The sequence below is a fragment of the Ranitomeya variabilis genome, chromosome 4 (genome assembly GCF_051348905.1).
Source record: "Ranitomeya variabilis isolate aRanVar5 chromosome 4, aRanVar5.hap1, whole genome shotgun sequence".
Lineage (NCBI taxonomy): Eukaryota > Metazoa > Chordata > Amphibia > Anura > Dendrobatidae > Ranitomeya > Ranitomeya variabilis.
Window position 1 is genome coordinate 211,428,443 of NC_135235.1, and position 17,178 is coordinate 211,445,620.

The following is a 17,178-nucleotide window of genomic DNA, read 5'->3' on the forward strand; positions in this document are numbered from 1 at the left end:
TGACAACAGGCGGCGGTGGACGGACGAAGGGCAAGGGCACTTGTGGGCCACTGTTTTCAGCCCAACAGAAAGGAGCAACAGACAGGAACAACCAGAGGGCCGGATATGGGCTGGATGTGGCCCGGGGGCCATACTTTGTCCAGCTCTGGTATATGACTTTTATTGGGAAAACTCCGTAGGAGGACATAATATTACTGATAAAAATGATAGAGCCCACCATAACTCATAGGCAATTGTTAAATGGATACATTATTTACCTATCGACAGGAAAGCAGACAACAACTTCATTAGGAGACGTCTAAACAGTGAGACCTCCATTGATTGCCAAAATGGGGACTTCTGTTCATCCTTTTAATGGAGAGTTGGTTGGGCATGCGGACTGCTGCTCAATTTAATTGATATCTGAGTACAGCCCTTGTATCTCTTGGGTGATCATAGATAAATGGACAACCAGGGAGGAGCCCACAACTTCCATTCTGGTAATCATTGGGGGTCACAAAGCTTGATCCATAGAGACATGGTTGGGTGAGAACATAACCGGCTGCACAGAGCCAGGACCACAACCCCATCTAATGGTGGAACTATACAGGAGATTGTGAGCTCAGCCTCTCCCCAACATTAGGGTCTGACCTCACAATTTCTCTGAATGAATGAATGAAGGGGCAAAAACTTCCCCCAAATCTTCTGAGAATAGTGGAAGTTGCAAAGGGATCAACTCCATGTTACTGTCTATGGATTTAGAGAGAGGGCAGCAAAGCTCCTGTAGCTGTAATATGGAGGGGCCCAATAATTCTGTCTAATTTTCATTATCACAATGTACAAAACAAAGTCTTGGATAATACTATATAAATATATAAGAAGCTCATGAGTTCTATTCTGCCCATTTAAAGTTGCATTGCCCTCTACTGATCTACGATTCCAGGCACGTCCACATTCTAAAAAAAATTCTGAAATATTTCAATATTATCATTTGCATAACTAAACCCAGCATGCAACAAGTGCAATAATGAGAACTCACTTCTTTATTAAAGGCCATCTCTCTCATCTGCACCTTTGTTATCAGCATCTGGATAGTTTTTCAAAGAAAAAGAAATACTGGTTTATCTGGAGGAAACCTCGTGTGGTTAAATCCGGAATGGACTGCACTTATTACCTCGAGGTGGTGACAGAGGGAGGAGCTGCAGAGTACATAAGCCAAGGGTGTGATCCTACAAGGCTGTGGCATCTTCCATCAGCTAACTGCCGGAATCTAATAAGATCATCTGAAGCAGCTTCCAGGTAGCCATTTACTAAGACAGAATGTCCAGCCGTTCTCAACCTAAAACTTCACCTTCCCAGGTACGTGCATTTTCCTTTTCTTGCAAAATATCATATCGAGTCTGGATTTTTACAGGATCATATATATGAAAAAATAAATAAATAGAAGAATAAATATATATATATATATATATATATATATATATATATATATATATACATACACACACACACACACACATATATGTATATATATATATATGTGTATATATATATATATATATATATATATACACACATATATACACACACATGCACACACACACACACACATTCACATATACGATTCAATAAATTCCAGACACTAAGATATTTTGCAATACATGTTCATTTATGGTATTTAGATTTCTAAAAAAAATATATAATTATTATACAAGAAGAATAATAGACCTAATCAGTGCATTTTCTAAGAAAAAACAAAATGAATAACTAAAAACTAAAGAGTAGCCAAAAACGGATATTACATATATAGTAGTAGTGATAGATAATAGATAGATGATAGATAGATAATAGAGTGAATGGTCCCATGTATTACTTTAGATTTCATAACAAATGTTATTGTAAGTGTACTATCCAGACTTTTTTTTCCCATCCTGTGTCCCCTTTCCTTCTACAGGAGCCACCTGACATTTACTCCATCCCCATGAATGAAAAACCAGAAAAAGAGAAAAACAAGAACAACATATTGTCAGGGATTAAAGGAAAGAAGAATGCTAAGAAAGTAGAAAACTTGAAAAAGGAGCTAGATATTGTAAGTGATGGAGAATTAATACTGATGTAGAGTAAAGTTCCATATTAGGAGGTTTGGTAATGACATACTGTATCTACTTTTTTTCTAGACCGACCACAAGCTGAGTATCGATGAACTACAAAGTAAATACTCAGTAGATATCAGACAGGTCAGTTTTAAAGGAGGTTTTTTCATTTAGAAAACCCATTTCCAAAAACTGCTATGAGGTCATTCTGAGTTAGAAGAAAGTGCTCCATCATCCTAGACTCTAATCGGAGCTAATGGAGTAGATACAAAGCCTGCCCTTCATTTGGGAGGATCTGGCATATCCATTATTACATGGACAGCCTATTCATTTCATTGAAAGCTGTGTAATACTTAATTTCACCTGTGGTGGCACTGCAGATGAAATGGAAACATTCTGACTTGTTCTGCCACAGATCGGGGGGGGGGGGGGGGGGGGATGATTCCAAAAGATTGCATACCCTCTATCACCATGATGAAAGCTTATTTCATGATCTTATGTATCGATCCTACTCTCAGTACAGTAAATTATAAAAGGGTGTACAATATTTTACCAATTGTGTTTTTTTTCAAGGGTTTGAGCACAGCAGCAGCTCAGGAAATTTTAGCCCGAGATGGACCTAACAAGCTCTCACCTCCAAAAGGAACCCCTGAAATTCTTAAGTTTTTGATGCTCATGGCAGGAGGATTTGCCATTGTCTTCTGGATTTCGTCTGGACTGTGCTTTCTGGCATATGGCCTTCAAGCTGCCCAAGACCCTACGGTTGCTAAAGACAATGTAAGAAAACCAGTAGATTTTGATTAAGATCTTAGGTCGAGTATTCTGAATGCTGTGGTTCTATACTGTATGTATTTTAAGCTTATAATTCCTCCACGTCTTTAGCTCTGGTTGGCGATCATCCTGATCGCAGTGGTTGTGATGACGGCTCTCTTTGCATATTACCAAGAAGCTAAAAGTACCAACATTATGGCTGGCTTTAAGAACATGGTTCCTCAGGTAAGAAGCGTTACTGTGAATTTGCAGAATGATAATTAATGATATTTATTTGTAATACATTTCTTTCTTGATTTAGCAAGCTTTGGTTCTTAGGGATGGTAAACGTAAGGAGATGATAGCAGAGAACCTTGTAACTGGGGACATCATCTTTATTAAAGGAGGTGATAAAATCCCAGCCGATATACGAATACTTGAGAGTTCTGGGTGCAAGGTGAGAAAAAAATATTAGACAATTTTGCATTCTATATAACTCACGTTAAGGAGATAGAGGAAACCTTTGAAGCCATTAAGTCATGAGAATGACCTGCAACTTTTAATGTGTAGGTTGACAACTCATCCCTCACTGGTGAATCAGAAGCACAACCTCGAGGCATGGAGTGTACCGATGATAACCCTCTGGAGACTAAAAATTTGGGCTTCTATTCTACAACCTGCTTGGAAGGTGAGCTGAAAATCATGATATGAAGTTACTATAGTTCATACCCTTTACTTCATGTACAAAGTAGAGATACATAAGATGATATGCATTTGGTAAAGGTCACTAAATCTGGTCTAATGTTTCATGCTTACTTTACAGGGACAGCATCTGGTATAGTAATTAACACGAGTGACCGTACAGTCATTGGGCGTATTGCATCACTGGCCTCACAAGTTGGGGACCAGAAGACACCCATTGCCGTGGAGATCGAGCACTTTGTGACCTTGATCAGTAGTCTTGCAGTAAGCGTTGGCGTAGTTTTCTTCATTATTTCAGTCGCCATGGGATATAGTGCCCTCAATGCTGTAATATTCTGCATTGGCATCGTGGTAGCCTATGTGCCTGAAGGACTACTAGCAACAGTAACGGTGAGTATAACACGTTAATGGAACCCATTACGATCTTATCTTTCATGCAAGCTTCTTTTGAAAGTTTTTGACCTTGCTAATTAAATGTGTATCCTACAGGTTTGTTTATCCTTGACTGCAAAGCGTATGGCAAAGAAGAATTGCCTGGTGAAAAATCTGGAAGCTGTCGAGACTTTGGGGTCCACCTCAGTCATCTGCTCTGACAAGACTGGGACCCTCACCCAGAATCGGATGACTGTGTCACATATGTGGTTTGACAATCTCATCCACAATGCAGATACCAGTGAAGAGCAGACAGGTAAGAGGCCATGAATCTCTTGACACTACAAGGTAGATAATGGGATTCCCCATGGCACACCAAACATCTCTTGGGGAATACAAAGGTAACCATTGATAATTGTCTGTCTGTACAGGTGAAATGTTTGATCAAAGCTCTCTGACTTGGCAAGCACTGGCTAAAATTGCCACCCTGTGTAACCGAGCTGAATTCTGTGCTGATCAAGAAGAAGTTGCCATCAGCAAGGTAAATCTTCATCTATATATATCCTACCTATATGTAAGGGAACTGTGGTGCGGTCTCAAAAAACAGCCTGTTGATATGTTCTAGTAGGGTATATGGATGTCGCTATGTACCCATCTTTATAAGAGGGTATTCTGTTGCAGAGGACCTGGATGATTCATGTATTACATACTTTCCTAGGGAATGTGAGCTGTGCCTGAGGATTGGGGTAGCCTGACCTACTGGGATCGGTTGATCGCATTTGGAGATGGGTTGTGTTCATAAAACATATCCTTGAGGGTCATTTTGGCTTATCCCATAATTTAAATTTTTTTTTTTTTAAACTTATCTGCTTTTTTTGTGTGCAGAGGTCAGTCAATGGAGATGCCTCAGAAGCAGCTTTGTTGAAGTTTACAGAGAATGCTCTTGGAAAAGTCATGGATATTAGGGATCGAAATGAGAAAGTTTTGGAAATCCCATTCAATTCCAGCAACAAATACCAGGTAATTGATGAACCTGGTTGTACCTCAATGCCGAAGCAGTTTATGGAGTTAAAGATTATTTTCAATTTACTTTATTTTCTTACTTTTTAGGTCTCTATTCATATTCCAGAGAATCCTGCAGATAAGGGTTACTTGCTAGTGATGAAAGGAGCCCCTGAGCGAATCTTGGATAGATGTAGTACCATTATGATTGGAGGACAGGAATTGCCATTGGACGATGAAATGAAGGAGAAGTTTCAAGAAGCCTACATGGAGCTGGGAAGTATGGGAGAGAGAGTTCTTGGTAGGTATATGCAACTTCTCACTGATATTCTGGGGATTGCAACACAACCTAGATTGAGATCTGGAATCTTCAAGAAATCTTCAAGATTTTAAATATGTTCTGTTTCTTCTACAGGTTTTTGTCAACTAATGCTTCCTGCCTCCATGTATGGCCCTGGTTACCCATTTGATGCTGAAAGTGGAAATTTCCCTCTAGATAAATTATGCTTTGTTGGCCTCATTTCTATGATTGACCCACCTCGTGCCACTGTTCCCGATGCAGTCATGAAGTGTCGTAGTTCCGGCATTAAGGTTAGTATCTTTGAACATTGATCATCGTGATATCTGGAGTTAGCAATCTCTAAATATATCTAATAATCTGTGTTGTTTATGGCAGGTTATTATGGTAACTGGAGATCATCCAATCACGGCCAAAGCAATTGCAAAAAGTGTCGGGATTATCTCAAGTTCCAGCGAGACTGTAGAGGATATTGCCAATAGATTAGGAATCCCGACTGAAAGAGTTAATCCTAGGTCAGTACACTATGGATTTTTCCAATTTCCAAGCCAGTTGTTTAGCATAAAAAAAAACAACAATCCACATACAAGTGTTGTTGTTTTTGGTAAACCATCTTTGTAATCTTGTGCTACCCATTTTATTAGCATATTCACCAGTGTATTCCAATTACAGAGATGCCTGCTCCATTGTGGTAACTGGAGGTGAACTCAATGACTTGAGCTCTGATGAACTGGATGACATCTTGAAATACCACACAGAAATTGTGTTTGCCAGGACCTCACCCCAACAAAAACTTCTCATTGTCGAAGGTTGTCAGAGATTGGTAAGTTGCATTATAGTTTTTAAAAGATAAAAAATTGTAACTCAAGGGTGGAAATACCCAGAATATATTATATCTATTACTTTCAGGGTAACATTGTGGCAGTGACTGGGGATGGTGTTAATGACTCCCCTGCATTGAAGAAAGCCGATATTGGTGTTGCGATGGGAATTGCTGGTTCTGATGCTGCTAAACACACCGCCGACATGATTCTTCTGGATGATAACTTTGCTTCTATTGTGACCGGAGTGGAAGAAGGTAAGATGGTCACTTTGGGAATGGAAACTTCTCAATCGCTTGAGTAGCCCTAGAAAGGTCCTTTATTTTGGGAATTTTTGGGTTAATACACTGGTTTTAAACTAAGAAGTAAGATCTACACTATAGATCCTATCATATTGAGCCAGAGAATAGGGGAGGATGTCAATGAGAAGGGATTAGTTAGTCTTACATTTCATAACTTTTCTTCCCTTATTGATCCAAAAAGAGTACAAAATTAGATGTAAAGCATAAGATATGTTCTGAGAAGAAAACCTGTGTTCCATTATCCTAAACAATCTTGAATAAATCTCACGGAGAGGAGAGCCTGTGTTGTAGCCAGATGCCTTAGCAATATCATAGGTTTCTGAGAAGAGGGAGAGGAGATTGACCTTCTAAAACACTGATTTTTTTCAATAAATTTTTCAAATTTCTTCCTTTTCATTTTATTTTTATATTCGCTCATGAATGTGATTTTCCTGCAGGACGCTTGATATTTGATAACCTGAAGAAGTCCATTTCATACACCGTGACCAAGAACATTCCAGAGATGATTCCTTTTATGGTCTACGTGATCATCAGTTGCCCCCTGCCCATTGGAGCCATCACCATCCTCTTCATAGAATTGGGAACTGACATTGTAAGTTGACTTTTTGGAACATATGTGTTTCTTACACTTATACATTTGAAGTACAAGTCTCTGTGGAGGTGACCTCATTGGAAAGAAAATTTTGGAAATAGCAAGTAGTCATCTTTATAATAAATCATTTGCTTTCCTAACGACTCCAATTTTATTTACCTCCCTCAGATCCCTTCCATAGCTTTAGCATATGAGAAAGCTGAAAATGATATCATGCTCAGAAAGCCACGTAACCCGTATAAAGAACGACTGGTGAACATGAATTTACTGTCATATTCCTACTTTAACATAGGTAAGATTTTTTATTTTCTTGAAAGCTGGATTTTTTTAAAATTGTCTTCTTAAATAGATACAAATCAAAAAAAATCCCATACCAGGAAGCTTACTCATTTGGATATTATGTGCCCCACAGCTGGAATAGAAACATTTTCTGGGTTTTTGAACTATTTCACTATCTTGGCTCAGCAAGGTTTCCTGCCAGTTAGAGTAGTTGGACTCCGAGTCGACTGGGAAGACAAAACCAACAATGAGCTGGATGACAGTTATGGCCAGGAATGGGTAAGCATGGGGAACCAAATACTAAGTGACCTATTATGGTTAAACTATATACTTGTGGAAAACTGATGTAAAAATAGTTAATGGCTTTTTGAAAGCTATAATTTGTTAAGGGCTCTCAAATTGTTCCTATTTAGTAAGGCTGTCATTGGAGTCATTCTGGTGGATCATGTGCCTTTGGTAATCTGTGTCAGGAATCACAATTACGCTACCTTTCCATACTCAGGGCAGCAAATTGAACTTTTACCCTGTATGCAAGACACTAAGACAAGGTATCTGGACCTTTTTTAAAGTGGATTTCCACCAAAATTCTAAAATTGTCTGTATATCAGTAAATTAGATGTTCGAAAGCTAGCCAAAGTTTGGTCAATAAGTTAAATTTAACTCCAGTGATATTACCATTTTTCAGTGTTCTTGTGTGGGCCATTTTGAACAACTAGCAATAGGAAGTTCTGCTATTGATTTGAACTAGTACACCAATAAATTGTTTTGTTGATTTTTAGCGAAAGACCAACAGTATAAACATTTATCATCTGTTTCGAAGAAGCTAATACAAAGGTGATACCCAATATGACTCCTCTACTTATTGCAAAATGGCGACTTAAAAAAATTGAGAAATGTGATTATCTCTTGGGGTAAATACAACATAATGCCCACATTTTGCCTAAAGTTCCAACTTATTTACTAATATATGGCCAATTATCAATTTTGTGAGGAAACCCCATTTAAGGTTTGCCACAGTATTTGTTTTTTCCTATCGTTTACTGTTTGACCAAAAGACACGACCTGCCCCTTTTTTATGAGAAATACTTGTTTTCTTCTCCATCTCCAAACTCTTTGGTCAAATTTATCTGCACTTGATGTTGCACAGTCACGTAAATTAGACCTTGCTAATTTAAAGGGTGCCATTTTTAAAACATTATTTATTGCTTAGTACCCAGTAGAGACTAATATCCAGCTTCAGAACATTACATTAGTAACCTTCTAGGAAAAATTATTGTTTTACAAAAACTAACCTGTATGATCTCATCTCTATTTTGTAGACCTACTACCAGCGTCTCACCCAGGAGTGGTTCTGCTACTCTGCTTTCTTTATCGGCATTGTGATCTGTCAGATGATGAACGCAATAATCCGAAAATCAAGAAGGAACACCCTGCTTACTCCTAGGTTCTTCAAGTGAGTGACAGATTATGGTTGTTTATAGAGTGTGAATTTTTACACTACAATGCCAAGTTACGTCCATTTATAAATATGTTTAAACAGATACTTCATCCTGGGATTGAATATTATCTATATGTTTCTCATGTACAGTCACCCTACCTGGTGCCCTCCATTTGCCTAATCATCCTGCTTTCAAGATAGCTGCCTCAGTGGCATGGGGAGTGCAGTGCTAAGTCTAAACCAGTGGTGGACATAGACAGACGAGTCGAGGACTCCTGTGCAAGAACAGTACACAGACCCCTTATGTGTTAGTGACTGAAAGTGCTTGCTGCTTTGCGGGTGTAAGTGGGTCCCTTTATGTCTTGGGCCCCTGTGCGGCTGAACAGATTGCCCAACGGTCTGTCAGCCACTGATCTAAACCACGCCATATCTGCCTCTCCTATGCTGTAGGATAGGAAAGGCAATAGAGGCACAGTCTAGACTTAGCACTGCATTCCCCATGACACTGCAGTGCGAAACTTGGAAGCAGGAGGAAAGGAACACCAATCTGAGCAGAGGAGGCTGCGAGAAGCAAACTGAGGACACTGGACAGGGTGACTATAAATGAAAAATGTATAGTTGCTTCTCAGTCCCATGGTGGAAGGTTATTTGGACGACGGGGTGTAGATGGAGAAGAAAGTCAACACAGCTAAATTAAAATAGGGAAACTTCTAAAACTAGACTGTATCCAGAAATGGATCAAGACATTGATGACATTAATGATATAGAAGCAAAAGGGGCTACACCATAATAACAGGACAGAATAACAACCTGGTATTTCCTTACTTTACACTTATTTTTTTTCTACAGGAACAAGTACGTCTTCTTGGGCGTACTCTCACAAATTGCCATTGGAGTAATCGTCTGTTATGTCCCTGGGTTAAATTACGGCTTACACTTTATGCCCATTCGGTAAGAATCAGCATATAGAAAAGTGGTAGATACTATAATGCAGCAATAATTATCTTAATCATCAACTACTGCTGCAATCCTGTTACCTTAAAACAGTGCAGCAGAGGTTGGTTGCTCCAAGCTGTTTTAGGTTGTCCCTGATACAATGAAATTATAGAATTGGAAGCTGCCTTTCAGCTGTAATGTTGACATTAAAGTATCTGTCTTGTCATACGTTTAATGTGCAGCCCCTCTAATTCCAGATGTGGCTAGGTCTCCTTTACATATCTCACTTTATACTCCCTATTTTTCTTAATCTGGAATGATTATTTGATATCTGTTCCATTATTTTTCACAGAATCCAGTACTGGTTTGTAGGAATTGGGTTCTCATTTCTTATCTTCGTTTATGATGAAATCCGAAGACTTCTCATAAGAAAATTTCCTGGCAGTAAGTACCTGTTTTATGAAAGATTAGTGTAATATCAATGTCGTCAGCTGCAGATACATGATGTCTATATAACTGCACAGAACATTGACTTTAGACATCTTGATATAGTGGTGTTGATGGCCTCATTGCAGCATGTAGATCGTGAATGACAATCTGTCTCCTTATTTTGTCCATCTATGTGAATTCTTATCACTGGGTGGACACCTGGTTTTGGTCAAAATATGATCTAAATATTTTCATATCTATTCATGACCATCCCTCCTTATAGAGATTGGACATGGTTTTGACTTTTGGCCTCTAAATAATGGCAAGTGCTTATCGATATAGATTAGATATTTTCTTGACCTCTAATTGATAACTATTTTTATCAATATAGATTGCACAAGGTCACAATCTCTAAATGTTGACTAGTTCGTAACAATATAGATTGCTACTTTTTGCAATATAGATTGAACATGGTCTCAACTTTTAATTAATGATTAGCTCTTATTGATAGAGATTGGACTTGTTCCCGATCTCTGATTGATGATTAGTTCTTATTGATAAAGATTGGACATTGTCTTGACCTTTGAAGACAAGATCTTATTTATATAGAATGGACATGGTTCCAACCTCTAATTGATTACTAGTATCAATTCATATAGATTAAACATTCTCTGCCTCCAATTGATGACTTTTTATAGATTGGACATGGTCTTGACCTCTAAATGATGACTAGCTCTTATCGATATGGATTAGACATGGTCTCAGCCCTTGATTGATGACTACGTCTTCTCTACATAGATTGGTCATGGTTTCGACCGCCGATTGAGGATTAGTTCTTATTCTTATAGATTAGACATGGTCCAGACCTCTAATTGATGACTAGCATTTATCGATATAGATTGAACATGGTCTCTGCCTCCAAATGATGACTATTGACTAGTTCTTATTGACAGACTGGACACAGTCCCGACTTCTTATTGATGACTTGCTCTTATCTATACGGATTGGACACGGTCTCGACCTCTAATTGATGACTACTTACTCTTGATATAAGTTGGACATAGTATCTGCCTTTAATTGTTAAATAGTTCTTAACTATATAGATTGGACATGGTCTCCAACTTTAATGATTAGTTCTTATCAACATAGATGGGACAATGTTTCTATCTCCATTAGATGACTAGTTCTTATCGATATAGATTGGACATGGTTTTGGACCTCTGATAGATAACTACTTGTATCCATAGAGATTGGACATGGTCTCAACTTGTAAATTATTAAAAGTTCATTAGAAAGCAGGTAGATAAAGAGTTAAGGACAACTTATGAGTCTGATTATTTATTTTCAACTCTTTACAGGTTGGGTGGATAGAGAACTTTATTACTAAAGATCCATCACATTTTCCTTGAAGATTCCTAATTATCGTCCGAATTTTTGGATCCCACCTTCCCCTTTTTGTACATTTTGTATATTTGTATAAAGTTATATAATGTAAATAGAAATACTTTTCTAAAAAAAAGTCCTGATATATTGTTTTTATTCTATTTCTATTTTGCAAAGGCGATCAATGACACGCATATGGTAATAGTATCGTAGATAAAGAAATCAATTACGAATGTGATCAGAGAGCAGGAGTTAGCATTAGTAACATGTAATAAAATGTGATATAAAGTTACTCACAATGTTACAAGAGGGAATTATGTTTCTGAAGGGCAATGGGGCATTCATATAAAAGGCTAGAGCATCATCATGGAGCAGCCAACAAATACATTGTGTGTGAATATAACCTTGAGAGAACTACAACAAACTAGGCTCATCAAATGCAGCATCTGGCATGAAGAACGTAGGATGCTGGTGCTCTGCTTACTGGTCTCATATTCCTTGGACATTAGTGTTATATTCTAATGATTAATGTACCTACATTTATGTAGGCACTAGAGGATTCTCGTATACACCACGAATATAGACTCTCCCTGAGATTTTGAATTGATGTTTATTGAGTCTTTGCTTGAGGGAAATTCTTCCACCAACTCAAAAGAACCAGTCCAATAGATGATACTGAAGCTGTTCATAAAAAACTCTGGACGTCACCCTAGTGGTGATAGAATATACAATAGACATCTCTGGTGGGACTACTGATGACATCACAGTAGATCAGTCTGATGTAGGCTGCGGATAACAGACCTATCTGGTGTAGACTGCTGAATTACTAGTGATGAGCGAATATACTCGTTACTCGAGATTTCCAGAGCACGCTCGGGTGTCCTCCAAGTATTTTTTAGTGCTCGGAGATTTAGTTTTTATCGCCGCAGCTGAATGATTTACATCTGCTAGCCAGCATAAGTACGTGTGGGGGTTGCCTGGTTGCTAGGGAATCCCCACATGTACTTATGCTAGCTAACAGATGTAAATCATTCAGCTGCGGCAATAAAAACTAAATCTCCGAGCACTAAAATACTCAGACCACCGGAGCGTGCTCGGGAAAACTATTATCAGTTTTCTAGACTACCATTGTCAGAAAAGTTTAAGGATAGTGACAAGGGTAGTTGAGTACAAGGAAGTGGGGGCCTGACGTTCTCGGAGGCCTACTGCTACAGGCAACACATACGAAGACCTAACAAAGAGTGTTTGCATTTTCAAAAAATATTGGAAGACACCACCAAATTGGCATCAATTTCACCACAGTAGAAATAGTAGAATAGGAACCGACATGTCTTTCACTACACCCAATACAGCAGATGGACACCCTACAAGGAGTGTTCACATTTAAAGAAATGAGGGCCTTACACCACAAAAGTAGCATCAATTTCACCACAGTAGAAATAGTAGAATAGGGACCGACAGGTCTTTCACTACACCCAATACAGCAGATGGACATCCAAACAGGAGTGTTCACATTTTAAAAAATGAGGGCCTGACACCACCGAAGTGGAATAACTTTCATGAGAATAGAAATAGTATAATTGGAACCAACACGTCTTCCACTACAGCTAACAGCAGATGTAGACCAACCATGACTGTTCACATTTCCACAAACTTGTGTTAGCAGCAGCAGCCACAGAAGCGACACTAAAGATATCACAGAGTGCAGTTAATGCATCACACTAAAAAATGCAATGCGAAATTTAAAAAAAAAAAAAGTGCAAATTTACAGTTTTTTTATGTTCTGGCGTTGACGAATTGACGAGCCGGAGGTTGTAAGTCTACAGCTGTGATGCAAACTGTGTGCTTCACTGCTGTCTTGGGGAAAACCTCTCTTAAGGTTGTATAAAAGTGTGTTTCGATACTCCAGCATTCACGGGTCCCTTTCTAGGGTGGGAATCATCTGGCAAAATTTGGTTTTATAACATGGATCTAATAAAGCGGCAACCCAGTAGTCAGCATTATTCCTAGTCATTACTATACGGGGATCATGTTGCAGATAATGCTGCAAGAAGGCACTCATATGTCGGCCTCTACCATGAGGTCCGAGACCATGCTGTGTTGGTGGCTGGGTAACAATGCGGCTCGATTTCTCCGTCCCCTCCCGCCAACCCCGAACAACAGAGGGGAGGATTATACTCTTCATCTGACAGTTGCTCACCCATCACCTCTTCCTCCTCCATTTGAACCTCGAATCTTGCACCTTTGATAACAGTTTATCTATCATCATCACCAGCCCCACTCGATCGCAGTAATCCACCCTCCCGTGGCACCTGCCTGTGTGACAACAGTCTTGAATTTCGAGACAGTGTTATCCCTTCCGCAGCCTCCTCTGCTTCCTCTTCTTCTGGGACCAGAATTTCCTGCCACAGGCAATTCAAAGTCTGCTCCAGCATATAAATGACCGGAATAGTGATGCGGACGATGGCGGCGTCAGTGCTATCCATCTTAGTAGCCATTTCAAAACTGTGCAGAAGTCCTTAATATCTGTAAACGTGATATGCACCACCTCCGTACTGCGTTGGCCCAGGGTATACGACATGACATACTGCATCAGGGCTCGCTGCTGCTGCAACAGTGGCTGCAACTTGTGCAGAGTGGAATTCTACCTTGTCGGCACATCGCATATCAACCTGTTAAGTGGCATGGACAAAGACCTCTGCATCGAAGCAAGTCGATGAGCAAAGGGATGCGAGTGGCGGAAATGAGCACACAGCTTTCGTGCTTTCTGGAGCAGGTCACCCAGGCCAGGATAGTGGCTGAGAAAATGCTGTACCACCAAGTTGAGGACTTGAGCTATGCAAGGCACATGTGTGAGCTTGCCTCGCCGTAGGACCGCCACCAGGTTCGCACCATTATCGGACACAGCCTTCTTTGGATGCAGGTTCAGCGGAGACAGCCATTAATCAAATTCAGCCTGCAGAGCTGTCCACAACTCTTCAGCTGTATGACTGCTACCTCCAAGTCATATCAATTTTATGACTGCCTGATTGCAATGAACCCTGGCTGCGCAGAACAGAGGTGGTAGGGGTTTGCTTTGCACTGTTGGAACACGTGTCTCATGAAGGCAGAGGTTAAGAGCACAGGTGGAGGCCCTAGAGGAGATAGAGGAAGCAGAAGCAGTGGAGGAAGTGTTAAATGTAGAGGTTTGGCCTGCAAGCCTTGGGGATTCCAAGACTTGTGGAGTAGCACCTGTCCCCACAGCTACCAGTCAGCAAGATGTAAAGCCCTTGGCCATGCTTACTCATCCAAGTGTCTGGTGAAATGCACCCTGGCACTGGCAAACAGATTTTGTCAAGGAACCAGTGATGTTGTCTGCTACATGCTGGTGTAGCGCAGGCACCGCTTTCTTAGAAAAGAAAAGGCGACTGGGTAATTGGGACTGTGGGACTGCGATGGCCATCAGCTTTCGGAAACCATCGGTATCCACCAGGCGAAAAGGCAGCATTTCCGTGGCCAACAAATTGGGAGATGGTGGAGTTCAACTTCTTAGCTTTGTCATGCAAGGCAGGAAACAATCTTTTCCATGACCACAACTCCCGAGCCGTGGGCTGGCTGCAGTGCTGTGAGAGGTATGGTGAAGCGGACAAACTGTGGGACCATGAGAGAGGTGCAGGCGGAGATGTTACTGTGGATTGAAAAAATTGGTGTGTGCTCGTTCTCTGAGATCAGTCAAAAACAGCAGGCATTTCCGCTTCCATTACAGCTGAAGGCGGCCTCTCAGTCAGCGTGACTCGATCAGGTAAAGAACCCGAGGGTCTGTGGTCAAAGACCTGTGTCTCAATAGTTGGAACGGTAACAGAGGAGGAAGAAGCAGCAGGTGCGATTGATGGGATGGTTGATGGTGGTTAATGTCCGCTGGTCCACATTTTTGCGCAGTGGGATTCCAACACTAAAGGATATTGATTGCACATCTGAAGGTTCATACATGTAGTAGTCAAATTATTGCAGTTTTTACCTCTACTCATTTTTTTTTTTGCAAAGTTGGCAGATTATGTGTGTTGGCTCATCCTTTGCAGTGTCAAAAAAGGCCCAGGCTAGGCAATCCTTGCCACCCCTGTGAGCTACAGACCTGCAGACGAAGCTGGTCAGAGGCACAGTTGTAGCTGAGGATGCATTGCTCGTCGTGGCTGCATCACTATGTGTCTGCGACGGACGGCGCAACATAACCTCCTCCTCAGATAACCTACTCAGCTGTGTGCCTCTATGTTCATGTCAACTGGGATCTAACACCTCATCATCATCCTGACAGCACAGATATCTAAGTCTCATCAGGATTACCTCCCCCTCCAGGGATTAACGTCTGATAATGAGGGTCAGAAGGCTGTTTGGACCGTACTTCTTCCTGCCCCGGATCCAAGCTAAAAACATTTTGGGCATCGGTGCAGATTTCCTCCTCTTGACTCTGCGAAGCTTTTGAGTTCACTTCTGATGAACATGGCATAGAATGTGTGAACAGCTCTTCAGGCTCACTCATCTGTGGTTCCGTACAGTCAGGTAAACGTTTGGAAAGTTGGAGTGCGGGGGGAAGCAAGGGGAATTTGGGTGCCACATATGTGGACTGTACTGGGTGTGATGTTGAAGTGGAGGAAGAGGAGGAGAGGCCACTTGAAATTGAACTTGCCATCCACTTGAGTACATGCTCTTTCTGGACATCATCGACAAGACATACCACTGTGCGCATGCCAAAGAAACGTAGTGGTGTAGCCTGTCCAGGTACATAAGTGGTCATTTGTCTTTGCATAGGACATGACGTTGCTTCACTAGGGCTTTCACAAACATTACCACCTACCCCACGTACACCTTGAACACCAAGCCTAATTCACCTTCCACCACGGCCTCGCTTTTTCCCAGTCATGTTGCTCAGATAGTGTGTTAGGAGCACAGTATTAACAACCAAAAATTAGATGTCAAACTCTGCACCACCTCTACAAACAGCTGAATTTCAGCGACAGTAAATTCAAAGTTGAAATATGGCGTGCTTTATCGTGTTAGTAACAGAAAAAGATTTTTTTTTTGGATCAAGGATCAGGCCTCTAACACTAGATGCTACAAACTACTGTATTTTTCAAGTCAGGTCCCTTACTGTATGACGTTAACATAAGAATTTGTTTGTGGTCTATGCATTAGGCCTCTATAAGACGCTTGATGCTACAAACTATTTTTAAAGTTAGGTACCTTACTGTTTGACGTTAATAACAGAAGAATTTTTGCTGGGGACCAAGGATCAGGCCTCTAAGGCTGGTTTCACATTTGCGTTTACCTTTTCTGCGGACGGCTGCGGACATCCTCCGTGAAGCCCCGCCCTCGGCCGCACCTCCGCCGTTAGCTCCGCCTACTTCTGCATGTGGCCCGCATGCTGCCTGCGTACCTATCTTTAACATTAGGTACGCAGGTCGTGCGGCTGTATGCAGATGATGCCGCATGCGTCGTTTTGACGATGCGGATAGAAAAAAAAAATGCTACATGCTGCGTCCTACGCTGATCGCCGCATCGTCAAAACGACGCATGCGGCATCATCCGCATACAGCCGCACGACCTGCGTACCTAATGTTAAAGATAGGTACGCAGGCAGCATGCGGGCCGCATTCAGAAGTAGGCGGAGATAGCGGCGGAGGTGCGGCCGAGGGCGGGGCTTCACGGAGGAAGTCCGCAGCCGTCCGCAGAAAAGGTAAACGCAAATGTGAAACCAGCCTAAGACACTAGAAACTATTTTTCAAGTCAGGTCCCTGACTGTATGACGTTAAAAACAGAATAATTTGT

The 17,178-nt window shown here is 40.9% G+C and overlaps 1 protein-coding gene across 1 annotated transcript; it reads left to right on the forward strand.

The window, feature by feature from the left end:
- The first annotated feature begins 1,190 nt into the window (after positions 1-1,190).
- On the forward strand, positions 1,191-11,532 carry LOC143770323 (potassium-transporting ATPase alpha chain 2-like). Its single transcript, XM_077259836.1, has 23 exons — positions 1,191-1,338; positions 1,934-2,068; positions 2,157-2,216; positions 2,646-2,849; positions 2,955-3,068; positions 3,145-3,279; positions 3,393-3,510; positions 3,646-3,914; positions 4,014-4,212; positions 4,328-4,437; positions 4,782-4,916; positions 5,007-5,199; positions 5,314-5,489; positions 5,575-5,711; positions 5,869-6,019; positions 6,106-6,274; positions 6,757-6,911; positions 7,080-7,203; positions 7,324-7,469; positions 8,510-8,643; positions 9,478-9,579; positions 9,917-10,008; positions 11,352-11,532. Exons 1-23 carry the CDS (start codon positions 1,300-1,302, stop codon positions 11,378-11,380), a joined length of 3,126 nt encoding a protein of 1,041 aa, XP_077115951.1. The 5' UTR covers positions 1,191-1,299; the 3' UTR covers positions 11,381-11,532.
- The last annotated feature ends 5,646 nt before the right edge of the window (positions 11,533-17,178 follow it).